The sequence below is a fragment of the Salmo salar genome, chromosome 21 (genome assembly GCF_965601325.2).
Source record: "Salmo salar chromosome 21, fSalSal1, whole genome shotgun sequence".
NCBI classification, from domain to species: domain Eukaryota; kingdom Metazoa; phylum Chordata; class Actinopteri; order Salmoniformes; family Salmonidae; genus Salmo; species Salmo salar.
Window position 1 is genome coordinate 40,014,678 of NC_138311.1, and position 21,847 is coordinate 40,036,524.

The following is a 21,847-nucleotide window of genomic DNA, read 5'->3' on the forward strand; positions in this document are numbered from 1 at the left end:
TGGGTATCAAGTGAAGTGTTACCCAAATACGTTATTTAACATAATAATTAAATCATAAGGCCTTATTTGGAGGGCCTAGCTTTACCCTAATACAGGGTCCGGGAACTCACAGTTTACGGGCCACATCAGGAGGCAAGTCACTTTATGCTGGCTTGCCAAGTGATGTGTAGTTCCTACTGGAATCCAGACAGAGTGGGGATATCCAACATTTTGAGTTTTTAGTTACCCATAACCTGCATTGAGAATGACTGCCGGGTTGGGAAGACTAAGATATTGTCACGACTTCCGCCGAAGTCGGTCCCTCTCCTAGTTTGGGCGGCGTTCGGCGGTCGAGGTCACCGGCCTTCTAGCCATCACCGATCCACCTTTCATTTTCCATTGGTTTTGTTTTGTCTTCCCTCACACTTGGTTTCAATTCCATCAATTACATGTTGTGTATTTAACCCTCAATTCCCCCCATGTCCTTGTCCGGAATTGTTTATTGTAAGTGCTTCTGCACGTTATGCTGCTGGATACCGGGTTTTGTTTGACCCATTCATTGATTGTTCTGTTTATGGTGTTTTTTTAATGTTTATTAAACGACACCGTCGTAAATCAGTTTTCACTCTCCTACGCCTGACTTCTCTGCTGCCAGTACGCACCCCGTTACAGATATGGTATCATGAGGCCCAGTTGGTAGAGCATGGAGCTTGTAACACCAGGGTTGTGCGTTTGATTCCCACAGGGGACCAGTTTGAAAAATGTATGGACTCACTACTGTAAGTCACTCTGGAAAACAGTGTCTGGTAAATGAATTAAATGTATATGAGACTACCTAAACCATCTTCTTCGATGAGGTTTTAGGGTGGACTACATCCCAAAATTTGTATTGCTGACCACTACTGGATTAAAAAAGATAAACAAGAGGGGGAATTCCAATTGGGGAAAACTTGAACTTCTAACTTCCTCAATTGTCTGAAAAAACTAAATACAGCGCAAAAGTAATCTTCATTCATTCATAATTCCCTCAGAGCCCTACACAGGTCAGGGGACCTGAGAGGACGGAACTTCTCCCGCCAGAACTTCATGTTGCTCCTTGCCTGTGATATCCCTCAGTCTCAAGAATCCCCCAGCTGCAGATATGAAGATAGCAATCCTTCCTGAATCTTTGTCCACTCCAGCATTGCAGCTTATTACCATTGCCGTGAACGCCCAAAAGTGAATCCTCTTATTGACAAAGATGTCTGGATCCTGTACCTTGCAATCTGTACTTCTGTATCTCTACAGTAACAAACTCACAAGCACTTTCTTTTGCAATTGCGACATTTAACTTCCTAATCTTTTCCAACATAATAATAGCCACTGATGTCCAACTGTCTTCAAACATCCAACACATTACCAAATGCTTTGCAGTTGGAACACCGCATTACCCTGAGGATAAATGCCCTCACAGGGTACCTCAAATATCCCATATTAACATGCTTAGGAATCGACTGCTTTTAAGAAAACAGCAACACACAAACCATGTTTCCATTCAGTTTTTGCGCGCTTAAAGTCATACCCTATTAAAAAAAATCACAACAGCTGTGATGGAAATAGGATGTTTCAGTACAGTTTTATAAATGCAGACAGATAATTTGTTTGTTCGATATGGTGTGGTCTTTTGTGTCTGTAAAATTAATAATGCGAAAAATGGTGGTGGAAATGCCTTTATGCCCAAATATTGATATAATAACCATCATATCGAAGTAAACTTGAAGTCACGTGACAATATAATGTGTGGTCCTCCCACTATGACTCGGGAAACCAAGCAGTTTATTAGGCCACAGATTAAATAAATTATGATGAAGGTTGGTAAAACTGCACGGAGATCTTGATGCTTCTTTCCAATAAATATCAAGGGTCTTATTCTGGTGACATGATGATTGATGCTTGACTGCTGTTTGACAAATAAAAATATTCTCATCATGTAGACTACCCTACCCACACAGCCTACTCACAATGTATCTGCTCGCTGTTTGCTAGAGCGCAGGTGCCAAGACCAGAGTAGGCACATTTGCTATTTAATGCAATAGATTTTATTCAATACATGAAAACTTAAGCTAAAAATGACATTTTGTCTTCACTATGTCTTCACTTTTGTCTTCACACACTGATTTTCATCTGCAACAAGTCCATTTGGTGGAAAAATGCGCATATTTTCTTTATGTGGATTCTGGAATATTCGCTTGAAAATCTGTTACCAAATGAATGGAAACCTATCTACAGACATACTCTGTCTCTTCTCACCACTCAACATTTGTGTAAATCTTTGAACCCTAAACACTCCAGGAAGAATGCTGTTTAAACTTCAACCGCGACTCCAGATATTGCGCTGTTGACTAGGGGTGTCAAACTCATTCCGTGGAAGGCCTAGTGTCTGCTGATTTTTGTTTTTTCCTTTCAAGTAAGCTCTAGACAACCAGGTGAGGGGAGAGCCATAATAATTAGTGACATTAATTAATCAATCATATACAAGGGAGGAGCAAAAACCCACAGACACTCAGCCCTCCATGTAATGAGTTTGACATATGTGACCGTAACCATCTAAACTGGAAAACTATTTCAGTAACGGGTAGAATATGTCCAAGTAATAGATTGGATTAAAATGTATGTTATTTATATTTGAGTAGGTTAATATGAATTAATCAATGTACATGCAAAAACATTGAAACAAACAATTCTAATCTACCTCCAATAGAGCATACTAGGAAATATGATAATGGTTTTGGTTTAACACAGGTTATTAACACCAACATTGGAGTTATTTTACACCAATGAGTGTTAATTTAACACTTACAGAGTTAATTTAACACCTGAATCAACACTAGTAATGTTGAACTGAAAAATCAACAATAGATAACACTGGCCAATTTAGCTATGTACCTGTGGACAGTAATTGGAAAAAGCAACTTAAGGGATAATGTTTTCACCAAAGCAAATACAACACTCTCTTATATAGTGAAAACTACTCACCCACTGGACCTATACTGCTTTTTCTATTACCTTAGATTATTACTGACTATCCAGTGTAATCTCACTGAGCAAATATCAAATTCAAGTAAAAAAGTAACATAAAACAGTAGGCTACATGCATTAAAAGTAACCAGAAGCTATAGAGATCATGTTCAATGTTAAGACCCATCAATAGTGCTCTGTAAGAATCTTAGGTTTTCAAAATGCAATGTTAATGCATGTATTTGGCACATTTGTGAATGTTTTCTATTGTTCTCCTTACCTGTGTCCCATTGTCAATTACGTACTTCATACAATAAAATACATTCAGGCTGTATGAGGCTACTCCTACAAATTTCTATTAGGAGTTTTTTTTATACTTCATCACGCCCAAGTTTTAAATCTACAGATGGGTCAATAACGACCTTCTCTTTATTTGTTTGGAGGGAAGAAGATCAGGGCATCTCATCCTACATGTATTGACTTTCCAGCTTGGGTTTAGATGTTGATGACCTGCGTGCACTGTGTCAAGAGGGAATCAATGTGTATGTAGTTAAGGCCTACCTGGTCCCTTTTCAAGAGGTTGACATACATGACTCGCTCAATTGCTGCACCGTAAATAAACTGTAAAGACTAGCTGAAATGTACTCATTTGTTTATGTTTTTCCACTATAGAAAAATTCACGAGGGCACCGCTGAAGAAAGGATATGACTCATTGTGGTAAAATTAGCATAACATTAACAAACACCATGTCAGGTCAGATGAACATAGATGAAAGTGGTTTACAATGAACTACATATAAATTGGGATGTGTTTAATTGTGTGAGGGTGCTCACACTCACAGGCCTATGTAAGCAGTTATAAATGTCATATACACTACCTACGTTGTTACATTATGTGAATAAAATACACTCTACTAGACAGGTACATCTGCTGCGGTATTTCCTGGTCTGGTGATTATGTCACTTTACAGTGAGAGAAAATTAGCAGAAAAAAGGCTTTTGTTTAAATTATTCACATCCCTGCAGCAGTTTATATTTCATATTTCACAGTGAAACAGCAGCGGGGGTTAGATTTGGGTTCTTGATGCTTCCAACCGAAATGAGACCGTAAAAGTAAAAGTAGAATACTGAAAACTTAAAACACTGATCCATCCTGTTGTCTTCCTTCTCTTGAGGCGCATAAGAAAGATGAGGACTATCTGAGTCCATATGGTGCAGTGAGATGTTATGCTTGTGTCACTTACCCAAATGACAAAAATAGTTTTTGCCAGCCACATTCTTCAGTTGATTATACAACAATAATGCCACAAATCTCATCATCTGTTTAAGTCTCTGATATGGACCCATGGGTGATCTCTATTGATACAGGGACTTAAAATGAATAGAAACCAGCCGTAATGGTAGAAAAAATACATCATTAGTTTCAATGAGTGTATTGGATGCATGTCAATCTGCTGGAGTGTGAAGAGTGTGTCAGTCTGCTGTGTTTAAGGCGGTGGTAAATTAGCTTTCATCCTGATTGATTACAGAGCAGAGGGATGGGCTCAGCAGGAAATCCTCTCTAGAAAAACATACTTTTACCCCAACAGGATGTGTTTGGATCACTAAACACAAAACAGCATATTAAATCTCTCCCTATCCCAGTCTGCTGTCCCCACATGCTTCAAGATGGCCACCATTGTTCCTGTACCCAAGAAGGCAAAGGTAACTGAACTTAATGACTATCGCCCTGTAGCACTCACCTCTGTCATCATGAAGTGCTTTGAGAGTCTAGTCATGGATCATATCACCTCTACCTTACCTGCCACCCTAGACCCACTTCAATTTGCTTACCGCCCCAATAGATCCACAGATGATGCAATCACCATCACTCTGCCCTATCCCATCTGGACAAGAGGAATAACTATGTAAGATTGCTGTTTATTGACTATAGCTCTGCATTCAACACCATAGTACCCTCCAAGCTCATCATTAAGCTTGAGGCCCTGGGTCTGAACCCCACCCTGTGCAACTGAGTCCTGGACTTCCTGACTGGCCGCCCCCAGGTGGTGAAGATAGGAAACATCACCTCCACTCCGCTGATCCTTAACAATGGAGCCCCACAAGGGTATGTGCTCAGCCCCGTCCTGTACTCCCTGTTCACCCATGACTGCATGGAAAAGCACGCCTCCAACTCAATCATCAAGTTTGCAGACGACACAACAGTAGTAGGCTTGATTATCAACGATGACGAGACAGCCTACAGGGAGGAAGGAGGTGAATGTGGTGCCTGGAAATCAACCTCTCCCTCACGTCAAGAAAACAAAGGAGATGATCGTAGACTTCAGGAAACAGCAGAGGGTGTACCCCCTATCTACATTGATGGGACCGCTGTGGAGAAGGTGGAAAGCTTCAAGTTCCTTGGCATACACATCACTGACAAACTGAACTAGACCATCCACACAGACAGTATGGTGAAGAAGGCACAACAGAGCCTCTTCAACCTCAGGAGGCTGAAGAAATTTGACTTGTCACCTAAAACCTTCACACATTTTTAGACGCACAATTGAAAGCATCCTGTCGGGCTGTATCACCGTCTGGTACGGCAACTGCAAGGCTCTCCAGAGGGTGGTGCGGTCTGCCCAATGCATTACCGCGGGCAAACTACCCACCCTCCAGGACACCTACAGCACCCAATGTCACAGGAAGGCCAAAAAGATCATCAATGACATCAACCACCCGAGCCACTGCCTGTTCTCCTTGCTATCATCCAGAAGGCGAGATCAGTACAGGTGCATCAAAGCTGGGACCGAGAGACTGAAAAACAGCTTCTATCTCAAGGCCATCAGACTGTTAAACAGCCATCACTAGCACATTAGAGGCTGCTGCCTATGGGCATAGACTAGGAATCACTGGCCACTTCAATAAATGGAACACTAGTCACTTTAATAATGTTTACATATCTTGCATTACTCATCTCATATGTATATACTGTATTTTATACTATTCTACGGTATCTTAGTCACTTAATGTTTAAATATCTGGCATTACTCATCTCAAATCAAATCTTATTAGTCACATGCGCCGAATACAACAGGTGAAGACCTTATAGTGAAATGCTTACTTACGAGCCCCTAACCAACAGTGCAGTTAAAAAAAATATGGGTAAGAATAAGAGATAAAAGTAACAAGTAATTAAAGAGCAGCGGTAAAAAATAACAATATATACAGGGGGATCGGTACAGAGTCAATGTGCGGTGGCACCGGTTAGTTTAGGTAGTATGTACATAAAAGTGGAGTGATTATGCATAGATGACAACAGAGAGTGGCAGTGGTGTGGAGAGGGGGGGGGGGGGCAATGCAAATAGTCTGGGTAGCCATTTGACAAGATGTCCAGGAGTCTTATGGCTTGGGGGTAGAAGCTGTTTAGAAGCATCTTGGACCTAGACTTGGTGCTCTGGTACCGCTTGCCATGTGGTAGCAGAGAGAACAGTCTATGACTAGGGTGGCTGGAGTCTTTGACAATTTTTTGGGCCTTCCTCTGACACCGCCTGGTAGAGGTCCTGGATGGCAGGAAGCTTGGCCCCAGTCATGTATTGGGCCATATGGCATTACCCTCTGTAGTGCCTTGCGGTCGGAGGCCGAGCTGTTATCATACCAGGCAGTGATGCAACCAGTCAGGTTGCTCTCAATGGTGCAGCTGTAGAACCTTTTGAGGATCTGAGGACCCATGCCAAATATTTTCAGTCTCCTGAGGGGGAATAGGTTTTGTTGTGCCCGCTTCACGACTGTCTTGGTGTTCTTGGACCATGTTAGTTTGTTGGTGATGTGGACACCAAGGAACTTGAAGCTCTCAACCTGCTCCACTGCAGCCCCATCGATGAGAATGGGGGCGTGCTCGGTCCTCTTTTTCCTGTAGTCCACAATCATCTCCTTTGTCTTGATCACGTTGAGGGAGAGGTTGTTGTCCTGGCACCACATGGCCAGATCTCTGACCTCCTCCCTATAGGCTGTCTCGTTGTTGTCGGTGATCAGGCTGTCGTGTCATCTGTCGTGTCATCTGCAAATTTAATGATTGTGTTGGAGTCATGCCTGGCCTTGCAGTCATGAGTGAACAGGGAGTACAGGAGGGGGCTGAGCACGCACCGCTGAGGGGCCCTTGTGTTGAGGATCAGCGTGGCAGATGTGTTGTTACCTACCCTTACCACCTGGGGGCGACCCGTCAGGAAGTCCAAGATCCAGTTTCAGAGGGAGGTGTTTAGTCCCAGGGTCCTTAGCTTATTGATAAGCTTTGAGGGCACTCTGGTGTTGATGCACATCTCATATCTATTTACTGTTTTTCTATACTATTCTACTCTATCTTAGTCTGTTCTGCTCTGACATCGCTCGTCCATATGTATATTGTCTTATTTCATTCCTACTTAGATTTGAGTGTATTGGATATATGTTGTATAATTTGTTAGATATTACTTGTTAGATATTACTGCACTGTCAGAGCTAGAAGCACAAGCATTTTGCTACACCCGCAATAACATCTGCTAATCACATGTATGTGACCAATAAAATCTTAATTAATTTGAGATGTTTTCCTGGATGTGTTAGAATCACTAAATGCACAACACCCCATCATACTTTTCGCCCAACATATGTGTTTGCTACAGTGTTCCCAAGTGACAAAGTATTTAGGATCACTAAACGTGCATCACCTGTCAACATAGTATTCACCCAACGGTTATATAGCTCAGGGGATAATATGTACAATGAGAAAGATGATCCCATGAATTGACGGTAACACTTTATTTGGATAGTCTATCTGTAGATGCTCTCTACAGACTATTTACAGACTGTCAGTAAAATAGCTGTCGACCAACCCTTACCCTAACCATAACGCTAACCTTAACCGTTACCCTTATTCTAAACCTTTCCCTAAATGTAACCTTAGCAAGCGGTTGCTTACCAACAGAGTTTGGTGATAGCATGACCATCTGTACACGCTTAAAAAAAGCTGATATCTAGAACCTAAAAGGCTGTCCCCATAGGAGAACCATTTGAAATACATATTTTGGTTCCAGGTAGAACCCCTTTGTATTTGTATTTGCATTTATTATGGATCCCCATTAGCTGCTGCCAAAGCAGCAGCTACTCTTCCTGTGGTCCAGCAAAATTAAGGCAGTTTATACCATTTTTAAAGCATTACAATACATTCACAGATTTCGCAACACACTGTGTGCCTTCAGGCCCATACTCCACCACTACCACATATCTACAGTACTAAATCCATGTGTATGTATAGTGCATATGTTATCGTGTGTGTGTGTGTGTGTGTGTGTGGTGTGTGTGTGTGTGTGTGTGTGTGTGTGTGTGTGTGTGTGTGTGTGTGTGTGTGTGTGTGTGTGTGTGTGTGTGTGTGTGTGTGTGTGTGTGTGTGTGTGTGTGTGTGTGTGTGTGTGTGTGTGTGTGTGTTCCATGAGTTCCATGTAGAACCCCTTCCACAGAGCATTATACATGGAACCCGAAAGAGTTCTACCTGGAACCAAAAATGGTTATCCTTTGGCTACAGCTGAAAAACCCCTTTGGAACCATTTTTGATAAGAGTGTAGAGCATCTACAGATAGACTATCCAAATAAAGTGTGATCGAATTTAGATAAGCTTTAAAGTTTCCTAATGCATATCTATTTTAACCCGCATTTAAACAACAGATGCCAAGAACAACAGATGCCAAGAACTATTTTAACCTGCATTTAAACAACAGATGCCAAGAACAATAGCATGTCCATCTTCAATGATAATTTTGCTCAGTGGTGCTTGTTTCTTTATCTCAACCTGTACTTTATAACTTTTTGTGACAGCATCATAGTTTGCTTTTTTGGACAGTGGGTTCCATGACCCTCTGTACCTGGTATTTTTTCTTCTTGGACACAATAAATGGGTTGTGAAAGAGAAGATGACAGTCAAGGCTCGAAATGCTTTGGCAAGCTTTAAGCCTCTCTCTGCACAGCCCAGAGCCCCACAGTCTATGAGGGCTTTATGACCTACCCTCCTCTTCTCCCCCATATCTGCAGGTCCCTCCACTCCATACTCTCAGAACAATGTTGCTGCTAGAGAGAGAGAGAGAGAGAGAGAGAGAGAGAGAGAGAGAGAGAGAGAGAGAGAGAGAGAGAGGAGAGAGAGAGAGAGAGAGAGAGAGAGAGAGAGAGAGAGAGAGAGAGAGATGATTGGCTCATATTGCAGAGGTTTCTGATTACTGAGCAAGGACACAGAAAGCCTCCGGCTGGAGGAAAATGTTCCTTAAAACAACTTGTTTTGTGTACTGTTAATATACTGTTTGTGGACAATAAAACAAAAATCTACATCTGGTCATCATGTCCTAATGGCCATGAACAACATGTACATATGTTACATACATGTACATGTAACAACATTTCTGCTGCTCATTGATGCAAAAAATGCTCACAGAATCAGTAAATCCTTTTGCCTTGATGACAGCTTTGCACTCGCTTGACATTCTCTCAACCAGCTTCATGAGGTAGTCACCTGGAATGCATTTCAATTAACAAGTGTGCCTTGTTAAAAGTTATTTTGTGCTGTTTCTTTACTTCTAAATGCGTTTGAGCCAATCAGCTGTGTTGTGACAAGGTAGGGTTGGTATACAGATGATAGCCCTATTTGGTAAAAGACCAAGTCCATATTATGGCAAGAACAGCTCAAATAAGCGATCCGGAAAATGCCAAGAATGTTTCTGCAAGTGCGGTCGAAAAACCATCAAAAACCAATGTCAAGAAAGTTTCTTCAAGTGCAGTCGCAAAAACCATCAAGTGCTATGATGAAACTGGGTTTCTTGAGGACCGTCACAGGAAAGAAAATCCCTGAGTTACCTCTGCTGCAGAGGACCAGCCTTACCAGCCTCAGAAATTGCAGCACAAATAAATGCTTCACAGTAACAGACACATCTCAACATCAACTATTCAGAGGAGACTGTGTGAATCAGGCCTTCATGGTCGAATTGCTTCAAAGAAACCACCACTAAAGGACACCAATAAGAATAAGAGACTTGCTTGGGCCAAGAAACATGAGCAATGGACATTAGACCGGTAGAAATCTGTCCTTTGGTCTGATGAGTCCAAATTTTAGATTTTTGGTTCCAACTGCCGTGTCTTTGTGAGACGCAGAGTAGGTGAACAGATGATCTCCACATGTGTGGTTCCAACCGTGAAGCATGGAGGAGGAGGTGTGATGGTGTGGGAGTGCTTTGCTGGTGACACTGTCTGTGTTATTCAGAATTCATGGCACATTTAACCAGCATAGCTACCGTAGCATTTTGCAGTGATAGGCCATCCCATCTGGGTGGGGCTTAGTGGGACTATCATTTGATTTTCTCCAGGCTGTGTAAGGGCTATTTGATCAAGAAGGAGAGTGATGGAGTGCCTGACCTCAATCCAATTGAGATAGTTTTGGATGAGTTGGACCGCAGAGTCAAGGAAAAGCAGGCAACAAGTATTCAGCATATGTGGGAACTCCTTCAAGACTGTTGGAAAAGCATTTCAGGTGAAGCTGGTTGAGTGAATACCAAGAGCGTGCAAAACTGTCATCAAGGCAAAGGGTGGCTACTTTGAAGAATCTAAAATCTAAAATATATTTTGATTTAACACTTTTTTGGTTACTACATGATTCCATGTGTTATTTCATAGTTTTGATGTCTTCACTATTATTCTACAGTGTAGAAAATAGTAAAAAATTAAAAAATTAAAACTTGAATGAGTAAGTGTGTCCAAACTTTTGACTGGTACTGATTCTAACAGCTTTTGTCAAGTAAAAAAATGTATATTCAAATGCCTTTTTTCTCCCCGATAAAGTTTGATAAAACCTTTCCTTTTCATTTTGTTAGAGATATCACACCTATTTTAAAGGGAACCTTCAGCCCTTTATCTACTTACCCAGCGTCAGATGAACGCATGAATACCATTTTTACATTTCTGCGTGCAGTTTGAAGGAAGTTGCTAGCTAGAGGAAGTCTATGGTAACTGCTAGCATGCTGGTATATACCATAGACTTCCAGTCATTGAGCTAACATTAGTTAGCATTGGCCCCATGAATCTACCTCTAACTTCCTTCATACTGGATGCAGAGACATACAAATGGTATCCAGGAGTTCATCTGACTCTGGGGAAGTAGATAAAGGGCTTTATTGTCAATATCCTTTTAATAGGTCTAATATAATTTATATTTCAACAGGGCAATGCCACAGGACTCAATGTAAAGCAATTATTCTACATTCAACAGTCCAATTTAGACCAAAAAGTATTGATATTTTTATCAGTCCTTGTAAATAATGGATGTTAAGTACTTCTAGTGGATCCTCTCTTTCAGATACACCACTGCTTGAAGATAATAACCCATATTTACACAGCATGTGTGTTGTCCCTACATTTTGAAAAAAATAATTTTACAGGCATCAGAATGCCCATGTACAATGGGATAATAGGTTTGTCTATATGATTTTTAGTGATATATATAAGTTAAAAACAACAGTCTATATTACATTTCAATAAGTTAGCAGACACTCTTATCCAGAGCAACTAGGCTTAAGTGCCTTGATCAACGACACATCAACAGATGTTCCACCTAGTTAGCTCAGGGATTCAAACCAGTGACCTTTCGGTTACTGGCCCAATGCTCTTCACTGCTAGGCTACCTGCTGCCCAGATATTTGACAAGTGAGTGTAAGAATAAGTAATGTATTTCAATCCATTAACTACGACGTAGGCAGCAGCATCCCAGTTAACAGTGCAAACTATAGAAGAAACAAAATCAATGGTATGGACAATACTTTTCAGTCAATCTGGCCTGACACACTGGCCAAGCACAGTCACAGTCAATTAACCATTCATCAGCAGCATCTCTTAAAACAATGCCACCAGATACGTACAACTCAGCAATTAGACAACAGCACACTCAGTGGGATGATTTAAATCAATTAGCTGTGCTTTCGCGTCCTAGAGCTTACAGGGATATGTTACGGTAGGTGTTATTGTGGGGTGAGATATGTCTGTGTTTATTGAATATCTAATGTTAGACAGATATTTTTATAAACAGGTGTATTTTAACATCACTATTCATTATAAAGTAAAAAAGGAAACATGCATCTAATATCAATGCCATTTAGCAGACACTTTTAACCAAAGCGACTTCCAGTCATGGGAACCACAACCCTGGTGGTGCAAGAGCCATGCTCTACTAACTGAGCCATACAGGACCACGTCTGACCTGATGGACCTAAAGAGTAAAGAGTGGGAAAAATCCATAAGAATTACAATCGACTTCCTCTACCCATCAAATCGTTCACCCCTCACATTCTTGTGGGCCTGGCAGGTGCCTTGACGTGCAGCGAGTCAGTAATATACAACAAGGATGGGAAAGAGTCTACAAAAACCTCACTTATCATTTCTTCAACATCTGCTACTGCAGCAGGTCACTGCCTCCCTCAGAGCTGGGAGCTGGCAGGAGCGTCCATGTCTGATGGGAGATTTAGACCAACAGTGTGATTATAGCTGCAGCCAGCGCCCAGCATGCCAGGAATGGCCAGGCCACACAGAGCCATGCTGTTGGATACTACTGACTCTCTATTACCCAGAGGCTGCAGCAGCAGGGGGAGGAATCCACATGTCCTCCCAGTCTTTCATTTTTAGAGGGAGAAATGCCATTCAACAAGCCCCTAGAGGGCCTTGCCGTTGGACCGACAAGGCAGTAAATGGCAGAATGAGATTGGCATAGAGAAACAGAGAGATAATACTAAGCTACTGAGCTCGGCTGGATCTGCTGTGGAGAACAAAGAGCAATTGGATTGTGGGACGGATGGAGGATTATGTTACCAGAGAACACAAGCGAACCTGTCCGTCTGGCACGTGGTACATAGGCTGTGTATGTACCATGAGTAATGGTGCATGGAAATGGCCAGTGCATGAGTGATGAGTCAGATGTGTCCACTGATTCCATGGCAGGCACACAAAGTGCCCCTCCAACCATGCATGCCTGAGCACATCTGAACAAACAAGTTACATCAATCCCTCTCACCTCTCCCTGGGTGGCTATAAGACTGAATTGTTCACAGGGGCAACATTTTCATTGGGCTAGGGATTCATTTTGTTGAAATTTATTGACCGGAACTGTTACGCACTGTTCAAGATCAGAAAAACAAGGCTAGCGACAGTCTTTCTGTGGTGATCAAGGACAGGGATTGAGGGACAAACCAATCACAAACCACATATGAAGGAAAGACCACCAATAAGTGAACCATAAAGGACTCTTATCTGTCCATTCACTAGTCTAGGTATGTTCTAGAAGTAGAACCGCAGCAACCGTTAGCGCTTGGAGCCATATTTGCATGTCAATGAGTTATGTTACAAATTAAGTTTTATTCAAAGGGGATCTGGCTATACAGAGAAGAAGACTGTTAATTCATTGGATAGGCTACATGTGTCTTATGGCTTTTTCATATGTAGTTTATTAGAGTTCTTTCTAGGGACAGAGCCCAGGCTTTACAAAGTGCTCATAATAAAACAGATTCATGAACCTTGTCAATGCTGTAATTTGTTACCCATGATTTCCCGAACCATTTCTACAAGGCCAGCATAAAACCCCTCTGACAAATAAACCCCCTCTGACAATAGCCAGATATATGACCAGACTGGAGCTGAAGAGCAAATCATTCTCACCCTTGGTTTCCACTTTTAAGTATAATAAAAAGTCATCCACATTAGGGGTGGGTGGGGGTTTTAAGGACTGGGGATCAGTGAAGATCCTCAGAGGAGGAAGGGAAGGACCATCCTACTTAGTGAATTTCATAAAAATAGTGTAACATTAAAAAATGTATTATTTTTAGATAAAACTATACTAGATTTGTCACCAAATAATTGATTAAAACACTGTTTTCCTATGAAGGTCTACAGTAGCCTCGACAGCACTCTAGAGGGTAGAATCATGGTGTAGCTGGAGGCCAACTATTTTCCGTCCTCCTCTGGGTACATTAAATCTAATTATAACGACTTCTGGAGGACGTCCTCCAACCTATCAGAGCTCTTGCAGCATGAACTGACATGTTGTACATTCAATCAAAGGATCAGAGAATAAATCTAGTACTGAAAGAATAAACTGCAGCTAGCTAGCACTGCAGTGCGTAAAATGTGGTGAGTAGTTGACTCAAAGTTGCACAGTTTTGATCAAATTAATTTCTCCAGAAAACATCATAACGTCATTGTTTCATCCATAACTTACACTTCAATAAACCAACGTACTTTAATATTATCCAAATACAGAGAAACACATTTGCATTCACATGGGTTTATGTTTCTGATTCTATCCCATTCTTCCCTATGTAGAGATGAGCAGCCTTCAGTGACACTGATGCAGACAGGCTGTGTTGTGCTGTACCCGGCTACACTATGCCAGCAGTGAGGGAAAAAAGTATTTGATCCCCTGCTGATTTTGTACGTTTGCCCACTGACAAAGAAATGATCAGTCTATAATTTTAATGGTAGGTTTATTTGAACAGTGAGAGACAGAATAACAACAAAAAAATCCAGAAAAACGCATGTCAAAAATGTATTTGCATTTTAATGAGGGAAATAAGTACTTGAGCCCCTCTCAATCAGAAAGATTTCTGGCTCCCAGGTGTCTTTTATACAGGTAACGAGCTGAGATTAGGAGCATACTCTTAAAGGGAGTGCTCGTAATCTCAGTTTGTTACCTGTATGAAAGACACCTGTCCACAGAAGCAATCAATCAATCAGATTCCAAACTCTCCACCATGGCCAAGACCAAAGAGCTCTCCAAGGATGTCAGGGACAAGATTGTAGACCTACACAAGGCTGGAATGGGCTCCAATACCATCGCCAAGCAGCTTGGTGAGAAGGTGACAACAGTTGGTGTGATTATTTGCAAATGGAAGAAACACAAAAGAAAAGGCAATCTCCCTCGGCCTGCAGCTCCATGGAAGATCTCACCTCGTGGAGTTGCAATGATCATGAGAACGGTGAGGAATCAGCCCAGTACTACACGGGAGGATCTTGTCAATGATCTCAAGGCAGGTGGGACCATAGTCACCAAGAAAACAATTGGTAACACACTACGCCGTGAAGGACTGAAATCCTGCAGCGCCCGCAAGATTCCCCTGCTCAAGAAAGCACATATACATGCCCGTCTGAAGTTTGCCAATGAACATCTGAATGATTCAGAGGACAACTGGGTGAAAGTGTTGTGGTCAGATGAGACCAAAATGGAGCTCTTTGGCATCAACTCAACTCGCCGTGTTTGGAGGAGGAGGAATGCTGCCTATGACCCCAAGAACACCATCCCCACTATCAAACATGGAGGTGGAAACATTATGCTTTGGGGGTGTTTTTCTGCTAAGGGGACAGGACAACTTCACCGCATCAAAGGGACAATGGTCGGGGCCATGTACGGTCAAATCTTGGGTGAGAACCTCCTTCCCTCAACCAGGGCATTGAAAATGGGTCGTGGATGGGTATTCCAGCATGACAATGACCCAAAACACACAGCCAAGGCAACAAAGTAGTGGCTCAAGAAGAAGCACATTAAGGTCTTGGAGTGGCCAAGCCAGTCTCCAGACCTTAATCCCATAGAAAATCTGTGGAGGGAGCTGAAGGTTCGAGTTGTCAAACGTCAGCCTCGAAACCTTAATGACTTGGAGAAGATCTGCAAAGAGGAGTGGGACAAAATCCCTCCTGAGATGTGTTCAAACCTGGTGACCAACTAAAAGAAACATCTGACCTCTGTGATTGCCAACAAGGGTTTTGCCACCAAGTACTAAGTCATGTTTTGTAGAGGGGTCAAATACTTATTTCCCTCATTAAAATGCAAATCAATTTATAACATTTTTGACCTGCGTTTTTCTGGATTTTTTGTTGTTTTTCTCTCTCACTGTTCAAATAAACCTACGATTAAAATTATAGACTGATCATTTCTTTGACAGTGGGCAAATGTACAAAATCAGCAGGGGATCAAATACTTTTTTCCCCTCACTGTATGCAGGCCCTGTAGTTAATAATGTTAATATGACTCCGGCTCTTATTGATTCTGTCCAGGGGATGATAGAATCAATAAGAGCAGGAGTATGTTTATGCGGGAGTATGATGATGCTTGCTAAGTGGAAAATAGATCAAGGTGAGGGGAGGGGGACAGGGATCCTGAGAGCTCTGGGTTTGTTGTTCAATTTCCATTTTTCTCCCTTTCCTTTATTGCACTTTATAGGCTAACTGAGTGGGACTGTGAGAGCTTTCCTCCTCAGATGTATTTCCACAGCACAAGTATATCATACTTCTGCTGGGTTTAGTATCATTGTAGACAGGAGACCTATGTTCATACCTCATCTCAGTTGTTCTTTCAGTAATACTGGAGGCAGGACTACATACACTTCAGATGGAGTGCACCAAGCTGTGTCGAACTACTGTCCTCTATTCTGATTCAAATCACAAATTGGACAGAGAGTAGCCCGCCAGACATGGGGAGGACTATCCACTGTCTAAGTAAATAACTCTAATAAGTATCTTTACTGTTCATCAACTCTATTCACACTCCTGGAGTATCAAATCCAACATTGAGGAAAAGACATGAATAAGATATAGTGCAGGTAATTGCTCATCAGACTGAACTTGATAAGGTGGCTAGACTCACAGCAGTGCAATCAGTTTGGTTTCATCAAACACCCTGCTGCATTAATCAATAGATCACTCAGACACACTCATCACCACCACACCATCAGTATGGCTATCACCGTTCACTCCTCAAGGTCACAAATACAGACATGTTCTGACAATTTGTAGCTAAGCATTCAACAGTTTGTATCTTCAGTAACCATTCAACAGTTGTCTTCCTTCTCAATGGATGTCATGTACTGTAACACACTTCAGCAACATACAATTTACATTTACACAAGGTCAGAAATATAGTACTGTTTTCAGTTTGCAATGTTTTTTGTAGTTAAAAGTTCAGAGACCATTTTATTTATTCTCAAAGCAGGCGTGTAATGTAACCCACTTTACCATAATACAATCTAATCGACAGGTAATTAAATCCTCAAGGTAAACACAATGTATTGTCATGTTTGACACTTGTGTAGCTAAACATTCAACAGTTGTTTTCTCAAAGTGTGCCATGAAGACCTCATCACCAATGTACAATTGACAGGTTATCAAATATGCTAAATGTATTTATAATATCTTAGCAGTTCTCTAAATCATTCAACTGTTGTCAAAAGACAACATCTCAAGGCATGTAATTTAAACCACATCAGCAACATACTGTTGACAGGTAGAAGATATAGGGTAGCTACAGTGACATAACATGGCACTTGTAATAAATTAATTCATAAAACGACCTGATTGATGTGACTCATTCAATATACATTATAGTACCTATAAAATGTCTGTCTCCTAATGATAGCAGTGAGACGCAAATCCTCTCAGAATCTGGAGATAAGCCAGAGTTTAGCCACATCAAATAACAGCCCCCCCCCATAGCAGCACTTTACTGTACAGATTCATGTTGATAGCAGGGGAGGAAAATGCCAGGGGACGGAACTGGGAGCAGCACTGGACAAAGAGCAGTCAGTCGGTCTGTCCTCCCTCTTGGTAGTGCAGTTGCCATGGTGACGGAGCAGGTGAAACACAGAGGGGTGCAGATAATCGGCCGTTGTGTTATAACTCCAAGGGACTGAATTACCATTCAGTGTGCTGTGTGGCGGGCGTTGATGGAGTGTTCATCGTTGGAGGTAATGAATGCACTTAGCCTTCACACACACACTCACACATACACACACACTAATCCTCCTGTCCTTTGAGCCTGTTTCATACCACAGATAAGATGTCACAGCTGGTGATTGACTTGTTAGGTCATGGACCAATCAAACCCTAGAAATATGACAGCTCTGTCACTAAAATCCCTTCATGTGAGTTAAGGGAAATGTTCCAACAGGTGTCTTGCTTAAGCACTAGCTGTATCGTGTTGAAGTCTGATGTTAGCGCCATTATTAAGCTGAGATTTCAGAAACCCAAAGAATTATTTTGAAATGGAAATTCACCCCCTTTATTTTATATTGATTTACATTTTATATAAAAGTACTTACATTTAATACATTTCTTCAAAATACAAGCAGCCAAACAACATACAAATCAAATACAAAATTATAAAATGTGTTATATCTATCGTCTTTCCTTTTCTGAAAGTGACAGAAAGTATCTTTATAATTATCTAAAGTAACTTTGTAGCCATAGAGTCGTGTTAAATCCTTTTCCGTGTTCACATCCTTATGCTGGAAAGTTGATACAGATATGTTGTTGGAACAAGAGACCTACAAAAATACGGATGTCTGATTCTGTTCTCATAACGTTCATGTTGATTTTCAATAATTTCTGTGATCCAAACAGAACATCTTAGATGGAATATACATTTCAGTTACCTCAGTAAAATATCTTCTATTTGTAGCAGAGCAAATATATATGTTTGGAATTATTACATGAACATGATGATATAATACTGTAAAGAACTGAATTAGATGGTTAACGGAAAATAATCCTCTTAAAACTAACCTTGGCCACTTCTGGATTGTTTCCATCTTGGCTGAATCAAACGATACAAACACAAAGACAGAAAATAAGCTTCATTGCTCAGGTATGAAGCCATGAAATTATAACATGTTATTGTGAAGATTAACAGTTTTTGTTCTGAGGAAATCAATGACAATGGAAACCATGGCACATAAAACTTTGACCAATCTCAAATTGTTATTGTTTTATAAGATGATATATATAAACCTGCTTTAGATCTGTATACTGCACCAAAATAACACGTTGTTGGTTCCACTGAGGCCCCAATTCAATTAGATCCGTTTTAGCCAACATCTGCATAGCTGATATTTTGACAGTGTCTGAGGTGAATCTGCGTGAGCACTGTCAAATCCACAATCGACACCAAAGCGGACATTGCCATTGGCTGCACAGAGTCAAATGAAGAGAAATCCCATGCAACCTTGTTTACAAGTTCAAACACTGGAATGTGAGGCTGATGGACTACCTTCATAATTTTTTTTAATGATGATTAATTTGAAGGTCATTATTTCCACATAGCCTACACTTTCTCGTTCTGAACTTCTAAAACGAATGGGATGGATTTGGCTTCGTGACAATGATCACAAGAGAAGCTGCTCACCGATTTCAGATTCAACACAGTTCCACCTCCGACAAAACATCAGCTAAGTGGGTGTCGGCTATCGCCGGTTAACGCTTGATCTGATTAAATCTCGGCCTAACAAGAGACAGACATATACAGGTTCAGAAATAAGTACTGTATCGATCTTGACGTTTGTTTACAACAGAAGAGTACCGGTGTTAAGTTTTTTTGCAAATCAGCAGCTTTACTTCAGTGTCATTCAGTATATACTAAATAGTGCTGTATAACAAATGTTCGACAAACAGAAAGCAAACAACGGAAACACATTTTTTTAAATCAAAGTGTTCAGCACACAACTGAAGAGGTAATGCTGATGCTAAAAACCAACAAACCTAACCGAGAGGACAGGAGCCTGATAGGAAATAGAAAATTCTTATTTTCCTTGTTTTTATACATTTGTACACTGTCGTATAAAAGGAGTAGAAAGTGTAGTCAGGCTATGCGGCGGTTTCGCGAATTGTCCCCTCTAGTTTCTTTGGGAGTAGCCCTCTCCTTTCGTCTATGTTGATGACCGGTTTGCGACAGTTCTGTCCGTCAAGGTAGATCTTTGCATACACTGGGTTGGAATAGTTCAAGGGCTGCATTGAGGAAGTAAAAATGCTGTTAGATATTTGACAGGCACATCATATTAGCACAGTTCTCAACAATGCATAGGAAAATACCCTACGTAATCTGGTGCCCTGTATGATGACAATATCATCTGTAACTTACTATAACTTACTGTGACTTAAAAGGATACTTCAGGATTTTGGCAATATGCCCTTTGTCTACTTCCCCAGAGTCAGATGAGCTTGTGGATACCATTGTTATGTTTCTGTGTCCAGTATGAAGGAAGTTAGAGGTAGTTCCGTGAGCCAATGCTAACTAGCATTGCGCAATGACTGGACTTCTATGGGTATCTGATAGCATGCTTGTAGATACCCATAGACTTCCACTCAAAGAAAAACTTCCACTAAAGCTTGTTAGCAATTGTGCTAGCGCTAGTTAGCAACTTACTTCAAACTGCATGCAGAGACGAAAATGGTATCCACAAGTTCAACTGACTCTGGGGAAGTAGATAAAGGGCCTTTTTTTTGCCAAAATCCCGAAGTATCCCTTTAAAAAAAGGTTTCTGATATGTTGCACTGCAATACACACAGTATTGCAATATTATTTCTCGACACAGAGACAACAGACGACTTTGGCATTTCTATGTTTATGTTAGAGAAGGTTAAAGATTAAGAACACAGCTAAGACTAAGGTTGTTATTGCAAGGTAGCAGGAAAAAAAGAAGGATATAGCTCATGCACATTAGCCCAAGTAACAGAATTACATGTGCAGTCGCAGGGTTTACTCATAATATGCATTAAATTAACAATGATATTTTCCAACGGGATGTTTTATCCAAATTGGTTGTAGCATACATTCAGAAGAGGTAAATTTGACAAGTGCAACAATACTTTTCCTTTTTAAATACTTCAAGATTAATTTAATCATATCTAAAACCACAAAAATGCACTAAAAGTGTCATTCAGCTTCCTTTTAATTGACAAGTCCGCGGGTTTCCTTCCAAAAGAGATTTACAAACGTTCTACAGCTCATGTCTGTTCCTTCTATAGTGAACGGCATAACAGCATGCCTTCCCCTGTAAGAGGTTGGTTGTCTAAACTAAGGGGAAGGATGGGAGAAATCACCTGTCCAGGTATCACCTCCTTGGGAACAGTATGTATGCCCAGGGTGCGAGGGTCACTGGACTTCACACACCAGCCCTGCAACACACAAGTTCTGCCAATGTTCACCATGCCACAAGGCCAACCTGTTCTCAACCAACATACTGTACACTTTACCACAAGTGTATATGGATATAATCCAACTGAAAATCTATTATATATCAACATCAGTGAGGAACTCAAAATTATGTGATCATTAGAAAATGAGATCAACAATTGTCCATCCATATTTGGTTTTAGAACTTAGATTGAGGATTCAAATTCAACAAAAACCATGGCACCTACAGTATTCACTGATATGATAAAGAAACGCTATAGTGGAGTTAGCTACTTGTGATTCAGTCAGCCTCTACCTTTCTAATGCAAAGGGATCCAGGTGGGACTGACACTACCAGATGTCAAAGTTGGCATGGCGAGAAGCAAACGCATTAAGCTTGAAGTGGTAGCAGGCAAGTTAGATAACAAGATAGATCAGTAAAGCTGTTATGATTTATTTGGTATTCGGGGCGTTAGTGCGTGTTGAGGCCCATGAAGAAAATGAATCAACAGAAGATAAAATGTTCCCTTGGTACAGAGCGCCTGAATAATGTTTCTCTCCACATACCTGAGGTTTGTGCTCCATCTGTTAATGTAACTAAACATCTATATCAGATCATACCGTGGACAGAAAGTCTGGTAGAAATTGTATTTAGTATGCCACATGAGGAGATGCTAAAGCCTCATTTTGTTAATCACACTACTGATTACATGACTATGATACCAATAATGGATGGATGATGGTTGCATACTGATGGATTAACAGATGAGAGTACAATGTTGTGTCTCTGTAAATTATATTATCCCAAATAAATATAGAAACACAAAAAGATTTTCCTTTGCAGTACACTCTTACAATATTCAACCAAACAGAGTTTTTGCATAAAATGTTATTACGCACAAA

General features: G+C 40.9%; 1 protein-coding gene across 1 annotated transcript in view; it reads right to left on the reverse strand.

Annotated features, from left to right (window-relative positions):
- Positions 1–18,028: 18,028 nt before the first annotated feature.
- LOC106582301 (low-density lipoprotein receptor-related protein 1B) overlaps positions 18,029–21,847 on the reverse strand; it is a 272,131-nt gene continuing 268,312 nt past the window's right edge. Inside the window, exons 74-75 of the mRNA XM_082967167.1 lie at positions 20,872–20,946; positions 18,029–19,776 (exon numbers count right to left, since the gene is read on the reverse strand). Of these exons, the coding sequence (XP_082823293.1) occupies positions 19,636–19,776; positions 20,872–20,946 (216 nt within the window). The 3' untranslated portion in view covers positions 18,029–19,635. The remainder of the gene's footprint in view (positions 19,777–20,871; positions 20,947–21,847) is intronic.